The 16,638-nt window shown below is 41.9% G+C and overlaps 1 protein-coding gene across 3 annotated transcripts in view; it reads left to right on the top strand.

The window, feature by feature from the left end:
* The window catches only part of IRF2 (interferon regulatory factor 2), a 115,589-nt gene that overhangs the window by 70,418 nt on the left and 28,533 nt on the right, over nt 1-16,638 (top strand). For 2 of the 3 annotated variants that reach the window (XM_069744293.1, XM_069744294.1), the window contains exons 3-4: nt 11,048-11,147; nt 15,742-15,918. In XM_069744293.1, coding sequence (XP_069600394.1) covers nt 11,048-11,147; nt 15,742-15,918 — 277 coding nt within the window. Of the gene's footprint in view, nt 1-11,047; nt 11,148-12,857; nt 13,001-15,741; nt 15,919-16,638 lie in introns of those variants that run through there. The other variant, XM_069744295.1, reaches the window with a different exon arrangement.

Below are 16,638 nucleotides of genomic sequence, written 5' to 3'. Positions count from 1 at the left end.
AAGGGCCAACAAGTGCTAAGCATCTCTGGGAACTCCTTCAAGATTGTTGGAAAACCATTCCCGCTGACTACCTCTGGAAGCTCATCAAGAGAATGCCAAGAGTGTGCAAAGCAGTCATCAAAGCAAAAGGTGGCTACTTTGAAGAACCTAGAATATAAGACATATTTTCAGTTGTTTCACACTTTTTTGTCAAGTATAGAATTCCACATGTGTTAATTCATAGTTTTGATGCCTTCAGTGTGAATGTACAATTTTCATTGTCATGAAAATACAGAAAAATCTTTAAATAAGGTGTGTCCAAACTTTTGGTCTGTACTGTACATACATACATACATACATACATAATATCTCTATTACCCTGATGTGATGCCTAACAACTCCGCAATAACAAAAGGAACTATTAGCTGCCAACCCCATTTGTTTATACAGGCCGACTGGACACCCGTTAGAGGTAGGATATGGCTTCAAGGGTTCAGTTTACAGAGCAATAGTAATGGATCTATTACATTTTATATGTTTAGTCCGGAAAAGTAGGCAGTGTTTATAAAAAATATACAAAGATGTAGCAAAAGGGGAACAAAATAATATGGTATATACAGCCACGTAAGATAAAAGGGATAACAAAAAAAAGTTCTAAACCTGTGTCACGGACATGGCTCAGAGCTCAGCGGAGGGAAGCACTCCTTAGACAACTCCTTAGAGCAGAGGACAGAACCACAGACTACTGTGTCTTGCAGAACTGACAAATGACAAAAACTCTTTATTTTGACTAAATCAAGATTATGCCCACATACCTTCCCTTGGTGAGCTCCTATGGGGCGCTGGTTGTGGGATGTGCTAGGTCTTTAGAAGATTGAGATCCCCCAACTTTAAGGATATCTTTGCCTCTAGAGGTCCCAGGCGGGAGATTGTTGTGGATTCTGTTTTTGGGCTCCCTCTGGTGGTTACAGATGGTACTGGGTGACTTGTGTTCTCTGCGGTCTCTGGTGTCCACCTGTTCTATCAGGATATGGGAGTTTCCTATTTAACCTGGCTTTCTTGTCATTTCCTCGCCGGCTATCAATGTAATCAGTGTGTCTTGTTACCTCTGCTTCCCGCTTCTGTATTCTTCAGGACAAGCTAAGTTTTTGATTTTCCTGTTCCACGTTTTGCTTAATTTTTGTCTTAGTCCAGCTTGCAGATATGTGATTCCTTTTTGCTGGTTGCTCTAGTGGGCTGATATTACTCCTCATGTTCCATGAGTTGGAACATGAGTTCAAGTAATTTCAGGATGGTTTTTTGTAGGGTTTTTCGCTGACCGCGCAGTTCACTTTTGTATCCTCTGCTATCTAGCTTTAGCGGGCCTCATTTTGCTGAATCTGTTTTCATAACTACGTATGTGCTTTCCTCTCATTTCACCGTCATTACATGTGGGGGGCTGCTATTTCTGTGGGGTGTTTCTCTGGAGGCAAGGGAGGTCTGTGTTTCTTCTAATAGGGAAAGTTAGTTCTTCGGCTGGCGCGAGACGTCTAGAATCATCGTAGGCACGTTCCCCGGCTACAGCTAGTTGTGTGTTGAGGTTCAGGATCGCGGTCAGCTCAGTTTCCATCACCCTAGAGCTTGTTTTGTTTTTTGTGCTTGTCCTTTTGTGATCCCCTGCCATTGGGATCATGACAGGAGATATTGTCATGTTTCCTACCATGATTTTACCTTTTTATGCAGATGAAACATGGCATGATTCCTTTGATCAATATTTAGTTGGAAATGTTAGGCCAGCCTCACGGTGATTTGAGTGAATGTGTTATGTTCCTCTCTTCACTACAACGCCAAAAATATATCTCTCATAAATAGTTGATCAGTGCAAACCCCAATATTCATCACTGACCACTGGCACCAAAGTGTCTGAGATAATTAATTTGAACAGAGGAAGCCCCTGCCTCTGGAATTGTACTTCTCCGCCTCGGAGTATAAGAATCCTGGACTTTGTGATTACCTGTTCTTGGCAGAAGGTTCTACTTCAATTTAGGTTGAAGTGTCAGCTCTTTCTTATTTCTCCAGTTATAGTTTAATCCCATATGTTCAATATTAGGGTAATATTTCCCCTTTCCGGAGATGTCTTTATGGAAACTGCAATTTATCTCTATGAAATACTGCAAAATAGTATCAATAAAAACATGTGTTGAAGGTGCAAAAAAAATAAGCCATCACCCAGCCCCAGATCCCGAAAAATGCAAATTTCGGAATTTGTTTTCACCACTTAAAGAAAAAATAAACTATACATGTTTGGGATCTGCATGCTCATCATACTACTACTGTCCTGGTGAGTCATAATATTATCAGGTCAGTTTTACGATATAGTGAACATGGTAATTAAAAAAAAACAATTGTGGAATTGCATTTTTTTTTTCACAATTTCACCACACTTGTACACTACTGTTATGGACCTGGTGGTTAGGAGCACCCGGAAATACCTGATGGTTAAACTCACACAGGACAAGCTCTGGGAAGTGGGAGCTCTGCTGACCGCAACCCCTAATCCTATCACACAACTAGAAATAGCCGTGGAGCGTACCTAACACGACCTAGACGCCTCTTCACAGCCTAAGAGCTAACTAGCCCTAAAGATAGAAAATAAAGCCTACCTTGCCTCAGAGAAATTCCCCAAAGGAAAATACAGCCCCCCACATATATTGACTGTGAGTTAAGATGAAAGTCACAAACACAGAAATGAAACCGGTTTTAGCAAAGGGAGACCAGACTTACTAAACAGACTGAGGATAGGAAAGGTATCTTTGCGGTCAGCACAAAACCCTACAAAAAGACCACGCAGAGTGTGCAAAAAGACCTCCGCACCGACTCACGGTGCGGAGGTGCCACTCTGCATCCCAGAGCTTCCAGCTAGCAGGGCAAGATCATGATAGCCAGCTGGACAAGGAAACCATGAACAAATAAATAACTAGCAGGGACTTAGCTTCTGCTGGAGTAGACAGGTCACCAGAAAGATCCAAGAGCGAACTGAACCAGTACAAGAACATTGACAGCTGGCATGGAGTAACGATCTGAGTGGAGTTAAATAGAACAGCCAGCCAAAGAATAAACTACGTCACCTGTGGAAGGAACCTCAGAAGCAGCAGCTCCACTCACAGCCACCATAGGGAGTCCATGGACAGAACTCGCCGAAGTACCATTCATGACCACAGGAGGGAGTTCGATAACAGAATTCACAACACACTACACAGTAAAATTAATGGTGTCATTCAAACGTACAACTCATCCTGCAAAGAACAAGCACATCTATGGCTATAATGACAGAAAAAGAAAAAATTTATGGATATTGGGAGAATGGGAGACCATACATAAATTAAAAAAAAAACGGAAAATGGTCATGACATGTTCTCTTGATGTATCCCACCCGATAAATAGTGCGTGCAATTGTCATGAGACGTTGTTCACGTTACTTGTCACAGGGTTAACGTGACAGAGAGGAGCAAGAAGACTGCAGCGTCTGATTGCTCCAACTCCTGCGCTGAAAAGAAGGGCTTCACCTTTTTAAATGGTGTAAATTTTTTGGGGGTTAATCAGCCATGCTGGGAGCTCTGAGAGCTAGGGCTCTCAGCTGAGCACCGTTTTTCCACTCCTATCCCCTATATAATCTGTGTCCTGACACACATTGTCAGAGCTAGCTTATGCTGCATGGCTGGGAGGATAGAAGTTAGTGGTTATATGAGAAGGCGTTTGGTGGGTTTATCTGTGACTGTTGCTTGGTATAAGTGTGATAATTTCCTTTACTTCTCCAACTTTGGTTTTGCCCCATCCTCTACTCCCGGGGGAAACGTCTGTTATATGTTATATTTCTATGCCTGGCATTTTCCATTTTCCCTGTTCTTGTTTGTCCGGTTGGTGTACTATGGTGCACTGCTACTCCCCCCTTCCCGGGTGGGGGAAGGGTACAGACAGAGGGCAGATTCAGTAGATAAGGCAAGGTACGTGGCCCTGGCATCTTCACCCTCAAAAGTAACCCTGGGAGCATGTTGAGCTCGGGCGCCCCCCTAGTGTTGGGGATGGGGAAGGAGCCCCTGGTCCTGGGTCATCCGACAACTGAGTTGTGACATTACTAGTTAGTGGTTTTAAAGCTTAATGTGGCTCATTGTTGTATACATAACAATAATATTTATTTTAAATACTTTAGTTTGACAGTCATAGTTCTATTAAAAAGTTGCATAATGCTCACAGCACTTAACTAAGGAGAAAGCAGTTTCTTCATAGTCTCCTTAGGCAAAAGCTACACTAAAAAATGTTTTGTAGCGCTGCTGATTGATCTTTAACTATTAAACTACAGGTGCAGTCCAAAGGAGCACTTTTAGCTGCATGTTATCCTGTGAACTGTAGCTGTCTGTTCATAGTTATAAATCAATCAGCAGTGCTGCAAAAAATATGGGTGTTGCAATAGACGTATTGTCTTATTTTCCAGAGCAGCAAGAATTCTTTTGATTGTTTTCCTAGCTTTCTTTTATAACACGTATTTACAAACTTTATTGGTTTTCCACAACAATTCAAATATTTTGTGTAAGTTTTTTCTGATGACCATCTGTTGAAAATCACTAGCTACAATCAAAGATCCTCTGGGTTTCATATTCTGCAAAACTACATTACAGAGTAACTGATTAAGAAGTGAGGATTCTGATGACAAGAGCTTACAATCTTGCCTCTTGTCATCAATGCCTGGCCATGCCCAGATGAGTGTTAGGCTATGTTCCCACAATGAGTATTTGATGATGCAGCCTTTCTGGATCTATTATTATGTTTCTTGAGTTTTTATTGTGTTTCTTACTTGTATTTATTTATACAGTCATGTGTTTATTGCACATGTTTTTAGTGTGTTTCCGTAGCAGAAATGCTTGAAAACTGCATATGCGTTTTTATCGTGGAAAATCTGCAAATTTAAACTCAATGTGAGAAAGAGAAATTAACATGTTGCGGATTTTAAACAACCAGCGCAGGTCAGTTTACATAGCGTAAAAAAACCTGTAAGATGCTGTGTTTATTGCACAGCGAAAGACGCAGTATAAAGGCAAAGCAGGCTTATGTAAAACGTGATATACCACAAAGAGTCTCCAGCGTAAAAAATTAAATAAGAAAGCAAATCCAGAAAATCCCGTTGTTGGAACTTAACCTCTTCGGGATTGCAAACAACCATGCAGTTAAAAATAAGTAAATGAACTATTCTTCAGGTATTTTCCACTATGAAGTCACTATGGTTAAAGGGAACTTGTCACCCCCCCAGGGCGTTTTTAAGTAAAAGAGCCACCTTCAGCAGCACTAAAGCTGCATTTTGTGAAGGTGGCTCTTATGTTTCTGATCCCTAGTAACACTGAAATATTGACTTTTATAAATTGCGCCCCATACCGGTATTGAGTCCCAGAGGTATGGTGTCTCCCTCTGTTTCAGCTGCCTCCCAGCCGTCCATCATCCCCCTCTTGCGTCTGTGCGCCGCCTCCTGTGACATCAGGCTATCGCGCCTGCGTGTTGCAGAGGCCCCAGATCCCGCCCCACAGTGTGTTATGATGTATTCACACTGCGGGGCTGGGAATGTGCCGCCCTGCGCAGTGGAGCTGGTCACCGTGCTCCATTGAAGATGGTGCCGAAGTCTCGCGAGTCATCGGCTTATAGAAGTCATTGTCCAGAAAGCCGATGGGGGAGCGGGGGAGCAGCTGCAGGAGATGGCGGCTGTGGCACAGTGACAGCTGCAGTCGCCGGCTAACAGAAGACATCATACTCACCCTCCTCGCGCCGTCACATCTCCGTTGCTACATTTCCGTCCCGGCATTTTTCCCATTCAATAGGGTTTGTGCAGGCAGCCAATTGAGTCGTATGTATGCTACCCGTGGTTTTGATGGACAGCAGTTGCACTAATATTATTCCATGGGGCTGTGCATGTGTCTGATTTTTTTCCATCGGATGAGTGGTCCGAGGAAAACCTTTTCATCATGCACGATTTGCCTCTGAAAATTGGATGGCACTCATCCCTTGAACTCGTGTGTGTCAGTGGAATAAGTCGGACCGCACTCACATGACATCTGAATGTGATCCGATTTTCATGGACTGACCTTATAGAGTAGGTGGAGAGACTTTTTTTTTCTCTCCGCCTCAAAAAAATCATATCCCACTCACCAAAAATTCTGATGAAAGTGTGATTAGCATAATCGGACTGACTTTCTTGGATGTGGAGACAACTAATAATAATAATAAATAATCTTTATTTTTATATAGCGCTAACATATTCCGCAGCGCTTTACAGTTTTTGCACACATTATCATCACTGTCCCCGATGGGGCTCACAATCTAGATTCCCTATCAGTATGTCTTTGGAATGTGGGAGGAAACCGGAGTGCCCGGAGGAAACCCACGCAAACACGGAGAGAACATACAAACTCTTTGCAGATGTTGTCCTGGGTGGGATTCGAACCCAGGACCCCAGCGCTGCAAGGCTGCAGTGCTATCCACTGAGCCACCGTGCTGCCCTACTCTTCTGTACCTACACTTAGAACGAGTGAGTGAAAAATGCTGCCAAAACGCTGAATGAATTGACTGCACTGCAAATCTGAAACTACGTAAAATCTGCAAGGAAAAATAAGCTGTGTGCCGAAGATTTCAGAAATCTCATTCATTTTGCTAAAACAGTAAAACGCTGCATTTTTTTTATGCGTAAAAAATTAATTAAAAAAGTCTGGAAAAAAATTCAGCAAGAACGCAATAATTAGAGCGGATTGCTATTGCGTATTTTGGTGCAGACATCGGCCTAAAAAAATGAGCACAGTAAAAGAACTGTTTTTTTGCACGTGGTAACATGTCTATAATAAAGAAAAACAGTTTATTTTGATAAATTTGTGTGAACTTGGCTTTACATGAATTCTCTATGCAAATACATGTTCTCTTGTATTGTCAGACTGTACATAGCACTTCCTTGATGGATCGTTCATTAAATGTGCAATCATTTTGTCTTTACTGTGCGGTGCTCACAGGGAAGAATTGCACAATATTTTATGATTAATCTTAAGGAAGTTATAATTTTTTCATGTTAATTTGTATCTCGTGTTTCCTGTGTACCCCTGATGACAGGTGAGTGCTTCTCTGGTTGTTACGGATGGTTAGTACATCTCAGCAAGTACATGCAGGTAAATCATTACCAATACCAATTCCCCAGCTGTTTATCAAGGACTGGGCTAAGCTGGGCAGGAACACACTTCATGACTTATCTGAGTGTTGTGGATGGGGTGGCAAGCCATGACATGAACTAATGGGTGTCAATATAGGAATCATGAGGCACAGGAATCAGCAGATTTGTGACATGTAGATCACTTTTAGAGTAATTTTCACAAGTTTTTACAGTAACATATCAAATATGAGTTCAACTAAAGGGCCTGCAATCACACAGGCAATTATTGTTGCATTATTTTTTTTTTCAAACTGAAGCTTTCATATAAAAACCATGGGCAGCATGAATCTCACCCTGGTTGCACGACTGCAGCCAGGTATATTTTTCTCTGTAACACTCTGGCAGAGAAAATATGCTTTAAAGATCTGGCCTGGGACCATAGATGGAGACAAGAATAGTCTGGGGCAACCCCTGGGTGGCTTTTACTGACACTATTAGAAGAGATTGACTGGTCCCTCCTATAGTGAGAGAGTGATCTGTCAATCAACTACAGTGGTGCTAGGAAAAGCCTGCCATCATGAATTAGGTGACAGATTTCCTTTAAAGGAGTTACCCGGGACTATTTTCTATTTTTTTTTTGCCATGGGCCTAAGTACTATTAGGCAGGTAGTTCTGACAACCTGCTTGTTCTGACCACAGCCATTTTCTGTCTGCTCAGAATGGTCACAGACTGCCCCAGGCGGTGACTCTGCGGCTTCCACTGACATCACACCAACAATGCAGCTGTTTCTATCTTGTGCAGCTCTATTGACGGAGTGTGATTGCTAATGTCATGCTGATGGATAGGCAGCTGGGAGCCGGCTGTCAATCAGTAAAGGCCCCCCCCCCCCCGTCACACATAGCGACGCTTGAGCGATTCCGACAACGATACGACCTGTCAGGGATCGCTCAAGCGTCGCTATGTGGTCGCTGGTGAGATGTCACACAGTGCGATCTCCCCAACGACGCAGCAGGGATGCGGTGACCTGTAGCGACCTGTAGAGACCTGTAGAACGATGCTATTTCATGATGATTCAATGGGACGTCCTGTCAGCGAGGTCGTTGGTAAGGTGTCAAACACAGCGATGTGTGCTACCCAGCGGGACCTCAACGATCAAAAAATGGCCCAGGCCATTCCGACACGACCAGCGATTTCACAGCAGGGGCCTGATCGCTGCTACGTGTCACACATAACGAGATCGCTACTGAGATCGCTGTTGCGTCACAAAACTTGTGACTCAGCAGCGATCTCGCTGTGTGTGACGGGGGCTTTAGACATCAGCAATTATGCCTCATTGATGGAGCAGAGCGGAAGAGGAGAGCTGCTGTGCTGACATGCAGCCAAACATGTGCTGGCAGGAGCTGTCAGTGTGACTTGGTATATTCAGGTACACTTCCATTCAAAAGTTTAGGGTCACTTAGAAATTTCCTTATTTTTGAAAGCACATTTTTTTCCAATGAATTTAACATTAAATGATTCAGAAATGCTTTCTATACATTGTTAACGTGGTAAATGACTATTATGCTTCATTGCAGTTGAATTGAAGATAATAGTGAGAAGATATATTTGGGCTCGTTTTAATCCCATGCAGAGCCGGCGTTGGGGCATTACGTCCCTTACTGTTGTATGGGGCCAGTGAGCAAAAGGAAAGAGAGGGGGCCCGGATACTGACACTATATACAGAGCTCCTGTGTGTAATGCCACTGGTGATCCCTGTATTACCTGTACACTGACCCTATATACAGAACTCCTGTGCATAAGGTCACTGGTGATCAATGTATTACCAGTACACTGACACTATATACAGAGCTCCTGTATTTAATGTCACTGGTAATCACTGTATTACCTGTACACTAGATACAGAGCACCTGTGTATAATGGCACTTGTGGGAATATTAGTATTATTTTTCATAGGGTGGTAATATGTGGTCTGGTCATGGTGTGATGGTATTTGTCCCTTGCATGTGATATTATTAGGTCATTTTAAAAAATGTATCTGACACATTCCCTTAAAGAAAAATAAATAAAATATACCTAAAAAGCGTATTAGATATTTTAAGAAATGTTTAATAGGCTAGAGTAGAGTAGGGCACTTTTAAAAGAGTTTACCTTGTTGTGGTGGTGGTGGTGGTGGTGGTGGTGGTGGCGGCTTTTTTTTTTTTTTTTTTTTTTTTTTTCGGCCAAAACAAAAGCTTCTGGCTATGTATGTGATATAGTGTTTGATGGGAACTGTTAACCCCTTTATGACCGGAGCTTTTTTCGGTTTTGGGTTTTTCTTTTTTCGCTCCCCTTCTTTCCAGAGCCATAACTTTTTTATTTTTCCGTCAATATGGCCATGGGAGGGCTTATTTTTTGCAGAACAAGTTTGTACTTTTGAATGACATCATTGGTTTTAGCATGTACTCAAAAACGGGAAAAGAATTCCAAGTGCGGTGAAATTGCAAAAAAAATGCAATCCCACACCTGTTTTTTGTTTAGTTTTTTTTTTTGCTAGGTTCACTATGCTAAAACTGACCAGCAATTATGATTCTCCAAGTCATTACGAGTTCATAGACACCAAACATGTCTTGGTTCTTTTTTATCTAAGTGGTGAAAAAAAATTCCAAACTTTGTTAAAAAATAAATAAAATAAGCTACGTAGTATATTGCACAGCCCACATAGTATATTGCACAGCCCACATAGTATATTGCCCAGCCACGTGGCAGCTTCCGGTCCCAGGGTGTGATGACGTTGCGGTCACATGACCGTGACGTCCTGGCAGGTCCTTCTTGCGCAGGCACGCAGGACCTGTGATGATGTCGCGGTCACATGACCGTGACGTCATGGCAGGTCCTTGTCGCATACCATCATTGCCACCGGAACCTGCCGATTGCATGGAGCGGTCACCGGATCGAGGCGAGGAGCGGGAAAGGTGGCGAAAAGTGAGTATATAATGATTTTTTATTTTTTTTTTAATTATTTTTAACATTAGATGTTTTTATTATTGACGCTGCATAGGCAGCATCAATAGTAAAAACTTTGTCACACAGGGTTAATAGCGGCGGAAATGGAGTGAGTTACCCGCGGCATAACGCGGTCCATTACCGCCGGCATTAACACTATGTGAGCGGTGACTGGAGGGGAGTATGCGGGCGCCGGGCAGTGACTGCGGGGAGGAAGGAGCGGCCTTTTTCTTCCGGACTGTGCCCGCTGCTGATTGGTCGTGGCTGTTTTGCCGCGACCAATCAGCGAATAGGATTCCATGACAGACAGAGGCCGCGACCAATGAATATCCGTGACAGACAGAAAGACAGACAGACAGAAGGACAGAAAGACGGAAGTGACCCTTAGACAGTTATATAGTAGATGTTTTACTAGCTATTGATATGCACTGTCACTTTGAGACTTTAAGAGAATTACCTCAAGGGAATTTTGTAATTAAATCCTCTAGAATGTTTATAAGCAAAATTGCATGAAAGGTGATATATTAGATTTACTTTTTCTGGATACCTGTATGTGCCATCGCTTACCTCTTATTGATGAATTGTTTTGGTTTTGAGGCACTTCTTTATTCAGTGCAGTTTAATAACTAGCTCTGCAGTCAGTATGTTCATATTTTAATTCAATTTGTCAAGTTTTTATTGGATTACAATGATATTTTGTAGTAACTTTCTATGTATGCGATTGCCAAGTGAAATCTTATGATAGAGATTCACCAATGTATTTTAGGCAGGAGCATTCATTCTTCTGGTTGTCTTGTTGTGTAGCGTTTCATAGGGAAGGGGATAGGCGTATCGTGGGGTAGTCATTATCCGATATTGTCTTTGAGTGAAATAAAGCACAGTTTCAAATGTCCAGACCATTAACAAATGTGTTTTGTTTCCATATTAAGGAGAAGAAAATATTTCAAATTCCATGGATGCATGCAGCTCGACATGGATGGGATGTGGAAAAAGATGCTCCGCTATTTAAAAATTGGGCAGTTCATACAGGTATTGAGCATGAAAATCGCACAATCACGCTGTACACTGCATTCCAAATTACTATGTAAATTGGATTTAAGTGTCGTAAATATGTAATTTTTTGTCTTTCAAATAAACTCCTGGATAGTTTTGTGTCTCAGGGCTTTATGGATAATGGAAATCAATCTCAAACACCTGTGATAATTAGTTTGCCAGGTGAGCCCAAGTAAAGAAAAACTATGTAAGAAGGACGTTCCCCATGATTAAGCAGGCCACAGGTTTCAAGCAATATGGGTAAGAAAAATGATTTCTCTGCTGCCGAAAAGTGTCAAATAGTGCAATGCCTTGGATAAGGTCTGAAAACATTAGTGAACAGTGAAGGAGGCGGGAGGAGTAAATTCGAGCACTGCCATCCAGGTAATGTAAAACTTAGATTTATTAGGCTAACAAAACATTAAAAAGCTTTAAAAACAAAACATGGCGTGTTTCTGGCCCTGTGTGTCTGCATAAATTAACCTAATCATAAAATACCTTGTGATTGGATTTCATTGTATATTGTGGTAGATTGGCTCACTCGGCTGCACACTGAGGTAGACACGATTTTACTGTGGCTTTAAGAAATTCCTTTGGTTTATTATAGGTTGTATAAACCAAAGTGTAGTAAAGCAAATACAGCCCTCTGGGCAAAAATAGAAATCAAGACAAACTGTGGCAGAAAAACAGTCCTTGTGAGAGTGGGGTTCCTCCCGCTCACTGCTAGCAGGACACACACTCTGTTCTGATTTTAGCCTACCACACAGGCACCAGCACTTACCTGAAGTGCTTCCTCTCCAGGTACACTGAACACTGTGGCCTTTGAAAGCCAGCTACTTAAGCCCCAGACCACGTGACTCCTCCATCATGTGACTCATCACATGACTGTGACATCACATAGGTCCTGTCAGGACACGGCGGTGTCGACTCTGCAGGTAGAGATAAGGTGGACACCCTCCCACCCACTCTATGGATGCCCACTTAAAACCAGCCCATGTATGCAACTTTAACTTAAGCCTCACAATGCTTTAGTGTGCTGGAGGAAAATACTCTGGATTTATCACTGACGCCATTAAGCGTAGTGACACATATCTCCCCTCCAGTACTTTACCAGTGACTTTGTCACAATATATATACCCTTACTGATCTACCACTATACACCTTATGACTAAGGGCACTGACGTGAAAGAAACGCATCAGGTTTTGTTTTTGATGCTTTGTTAACCTAATAAATCTTATGTTTTACGTTACCTGGATGGCAGTGCTGGAATTTACTCCTCCACCCTCCTTCACCTGCAGGATCAGCACCCTTCCAGGAAGATGCCAACTGGGACTCCACACTACAGCACAGCGGTCTGTTAAGCTGACTTCACTCCCCCATTTGTCTTCACTATTACGAAAACATTAGATGTTTCACAAAAGCATGATCATCGTACTGTGCAGAGATTTGTGGCTGATACAGAGAACAGATGGGTTTGTGCAGATAAAAGCATAATGATGAAGGTTTCTGCCAGATAAATTTATCATGTTAAATGAGCAGCAGCCAAAATACCATTACATAGCTGCAAACAGGTATTTGAAGCTGCTGGTGCCTCTGGACTCCCGCAAACCTCAAGGTGTAGGATCCTCCTGAGACTTGCAGTTGTAAATAAACCTACTATTTAGCCACCCCCTACACAGTGCTCATGTGCTGAAATGGTTGCAGTGGGCCCAGACAAACATGAAGACTAATTCTAAGTCTTTTTTACTGATGAGTGCCATGCAAACTTGGATGGTCCATATGGATGAAGTGAAGTAGTGGTTAATGAACGGCCACCATGACCTAACAAGGCTGCAACATCAGCAAGGAGGTGGGTACCTGAAGTTTTGAAAATGTATGGAGTTTCTGACTGATCGCTTTCTGCAATGGTACAAAAAGAACTGTGCCATCCGTAGCAAAATCATACTCATGCATGCAATCTCATGATGCAAAGAATACCTCGGAGTCATTGGCTGCTATGGGCATTATGGGAGATAAATTCATGTGCTGGCCACCATCCTCCCCTGACCTCAACCCTATTGAGAACCTTTGGAGTATCATCAAGAAAAAGATAAATGAGGGTGGGAGGCAGTTCACAGCAGCTCTGGGAGGCTAATCTGATGACCTGCTAAAAAATTCAAGTAGAAACTATCCAAAACATCACAAGTTCAACGTATACAATGTTCGTTAAGATGAAATAAAATAAGGGTCCTATGTTAACATGTAACTTGGCCTGTTAAGATGTTTTTGATTGAAAAAGCTTTTAATTTCAGTAAATCTGACCTCCTAATTCTGCAAATTCAACAATTGACTATTTTCAGTTATCTTCAAGCTATTAAATGTTTAAATAATCTGTTGTGCGTAATAATGTGAAACGGGGCATTTTTTTTAGTTTTTTCAGTTTAGAAAAAGTTCTGTTATTAGAGGTCTTTCCAATAAAATGTGATTTATCATACAACTTAATATGTGAACAGGTGAATATCTAACTGCTTACCTAAAAAAACACCTAACGTAAATTTCTTTATTAAATATACCAATGCTAAAAAAAACCTAAAAAGGGGATTGTTTCTAATTGAAAAAATTGCCTGATAACCTGGACCCAAAAGACGACAAGTGATGCTGAGAATAATAGATTAAGGCTGTGTGCACATGTTGCCTTTTTTTGCGGTTTTTCCCGATAAAAACGCTATAAAACCGCATACAATAAGCATCCCATCATTTAGAATGAATTTCGCATGTTTTGTGCACATGATGCGTTTTTTTTCCGCGAAAAAAACGCATCGCGGTAAAAACCGCAGCATGTTCATTAATTTTGCGTTTTTTTTTGCGGATTTCCCACTACAAAATGCATTGGGAAGTGTCCGGAAAAAACCACGGCAAAACCGCATGCAGATTTCTTGCAGAAAATGTCCGGTTTTTCTCAGGAATTTTCTGCGAGAAATCCTGAACGTGTGCACATAGCCTAAAGCTCAGCTATCTACATAATTAGTAACCGAAACATTGGAATACTAAAAAGACTCCTGTCATAATAAGGGTAAACAGGGGTATGCCCAGAAAAATACCTCAAAACTATTGACAGTACCTTTGATATAGGAGTAATAGTGAAAATATTCTTGGGTGGATATAAACACTCACAACCGATCTGGGTTTATATCCACCCAAGAATATTTTCACTATTACTTCTATATCAAAGGTACTGTCAATAGTTTTGAGGTATTTTTCTGGGCATACCCCTGTTTACCCTTAGGCCATGTTCACACCATCCTTTTTTTCATGCGGAATCGCCGCGATTTTCCCGCTGCGGGTCCGCAGCTGTTTTCCATGCAGGGGACATTACAATGTACCCTATGGAAAACAGGAACTGCTGTGCCCACATTGCGGAAAATCGCGGAAAAAGCCGCGCTGAATAGCCGTGGTAAAAAAGAAGTACCATGTCACTTCTTTTTGCGGAACTGCAGCGGTTCTGCACCCATTGACCTCCATTGTGAGGTCAAACCCGCAGTAAAACCCGCAGATGAAAAATATATCTGCGGGTTTTACTGCGGTTTGTGGTGCAGAACCGCTGCAGTGTGGCTGCCCCCCGTGCCCCAATCCCACCCCCTAATGCTCCGATGCCACCCCCAGTGCTCCGACGCCCCCCCACCCCCCCCCCCCCGTGCCCTCATCTCCCCCCCTTATACTTACCCGGCCTCCCGGTGTCCGTCCAGCCGTCTTCTCCCTGGGCGCCGCCATCTTGCAAAATGGCGGGCGCATGCGCAGTGCACCCGCCGAATCTGCCGGCCGGCAGATTCGTTCCAAAGTGCATTTTGATCACTGAGATATAACCTATCTCAGTGATCAAAATAAAAAAAATAGTAAATGACCCCCCCCCCCCTTTGTCACCCCCATAGGTAGGGACAATAAAAAAAATAAAGAATTTTTTTTTTTTCCACTAAGGTTAGAATAGGGGTAGGGTTAGGGTTAGGGGGTAGGGTTAGGGTATTTTCAGCCATTTTAACCCTAAAAAACTTCCTAGAAAACACACAGACTCTGCATAGAAAACTGCATCAAAAAACGCACCAAGAAAGCACCAAAAAAAGGACCTGCGTTTTCTGCCAAGAGCTGCGGTTTTTAGTCCTGAAAAAAAAGGAGGGAAATCAGGAACGTGTGAACATAGCCTTATTATGGCAGGGGTCTTTTTAGTATTCCAATGTTTTGGTTACTAATTATGTAGATAGCTGAGCTTTAATCTATTATTCTCCGCATCACTTGTCGTCTTTTGGGCCCAGGTTATCAGGCAATTTTTTCAATTAGGAACGATCCCCTTTTTAGGTTTTTTTTTAGCATTGGTATATTTAATAAAGATATTAACGTTTTAGGTGTTTTTTTTTTAGGTAAGCAGCAAAATGTGATTTATCCTCTAACGGCCGATTATTTTAACATTATACTGATTAATTTGCATCGACCATTTAGGAAAATCGGAGCAAAATAGCATTTGCATAATAATTTGGAATGGGGTGTAGACTGCAAACTTGTAAGGATCAGTAGACCACTTGTGTGTTTTCTGATGTCAATGTCTTACTGCGATTATAGGAAAATATCAACCTGGAGTAGATAAACCAGATCCAAAGACGTGGAAGGCAAACTTCAGGTGTGCGATGAACTCATTACCTGATATAGAAGAAGTGAAGGATAAAAGTATAAAGAAAGGAAACAATGCCTTCAGAGTGTACAGGATGATACCAGTTGCAGAGAGACCATCAAAAAGAGGTTTGGTTTTATTTTAACACCATCTGTAATAATTTATCTAGGTCGCAACGTGTTCCCTGTGTCGCCAGATTCACACATCTGTGTCTTGCAGTCTTGAGAATGGACCAGTTGTGGGTTTCCTCACCGAATTACAGTACTGTGCAAAGGTATTATGCAGGTGTGGAAAAATTGCTGCAAAATTAAGAGCTTTTAAAATGATAAGTGTTAGTAGTTTACATTTATCAATTAAAAAAATGCAAAGTGAATAAACAAAGGAGAAATCTAAATCAAATCAATATTTGGAGGGACGGCCCTTTTGACTTCAAAACAGTATTGAAGCATCAATTCTTCTAGGTACATTTGCACATAGTTTTTTAAAAAAAACTTGGCAACGAAGTTATTCCAAACATCTTGGAAAACTAACCTTAGATTTGGATGTAGAATTGTGCAAACCTTCTTTCTCTTCATGTAATCCCAGTCAGACTTGACAAAGTTGAGATCGGGGCTCTGAGGGAGCCATATCCTCAATTCCAGGACTAGAAATACATGGATGGTTACAATAGTTTCATCAATCCATCTAGAACTGTCATCCAGGACTTGTTCCTTCCACAGGATCCACTTTACTGCCACAAATAATATCTATATATAATACTCCTATGTTACATTGTTTGGTTCCTGTTGATCATCGTGTTGCAGTTTCTGATTGACATAAAGAGCTGCGTTCTCCAGGCTCTGAACACA

The sequence above is a fragment of the Ranitomeya imitator genome, chromosome 1, assembly GCF_032444005.1.
Source record: "Ranitomeya imitator isolate aRanImi1 chromosome 1, aRanImi1.pri, whole genome shotgun sequence".
Lineage (NCBI taxonomy): Eukaryota > Metazoa > Chordata > Amphibia > Anura > Dendrobatidae > Ranitomeya > Ranitomeya imitator.
Note: the sequence above shows the minus strand (reverse complement) of the source record. Positions and strands in the feature narration are given on the sequence as shown.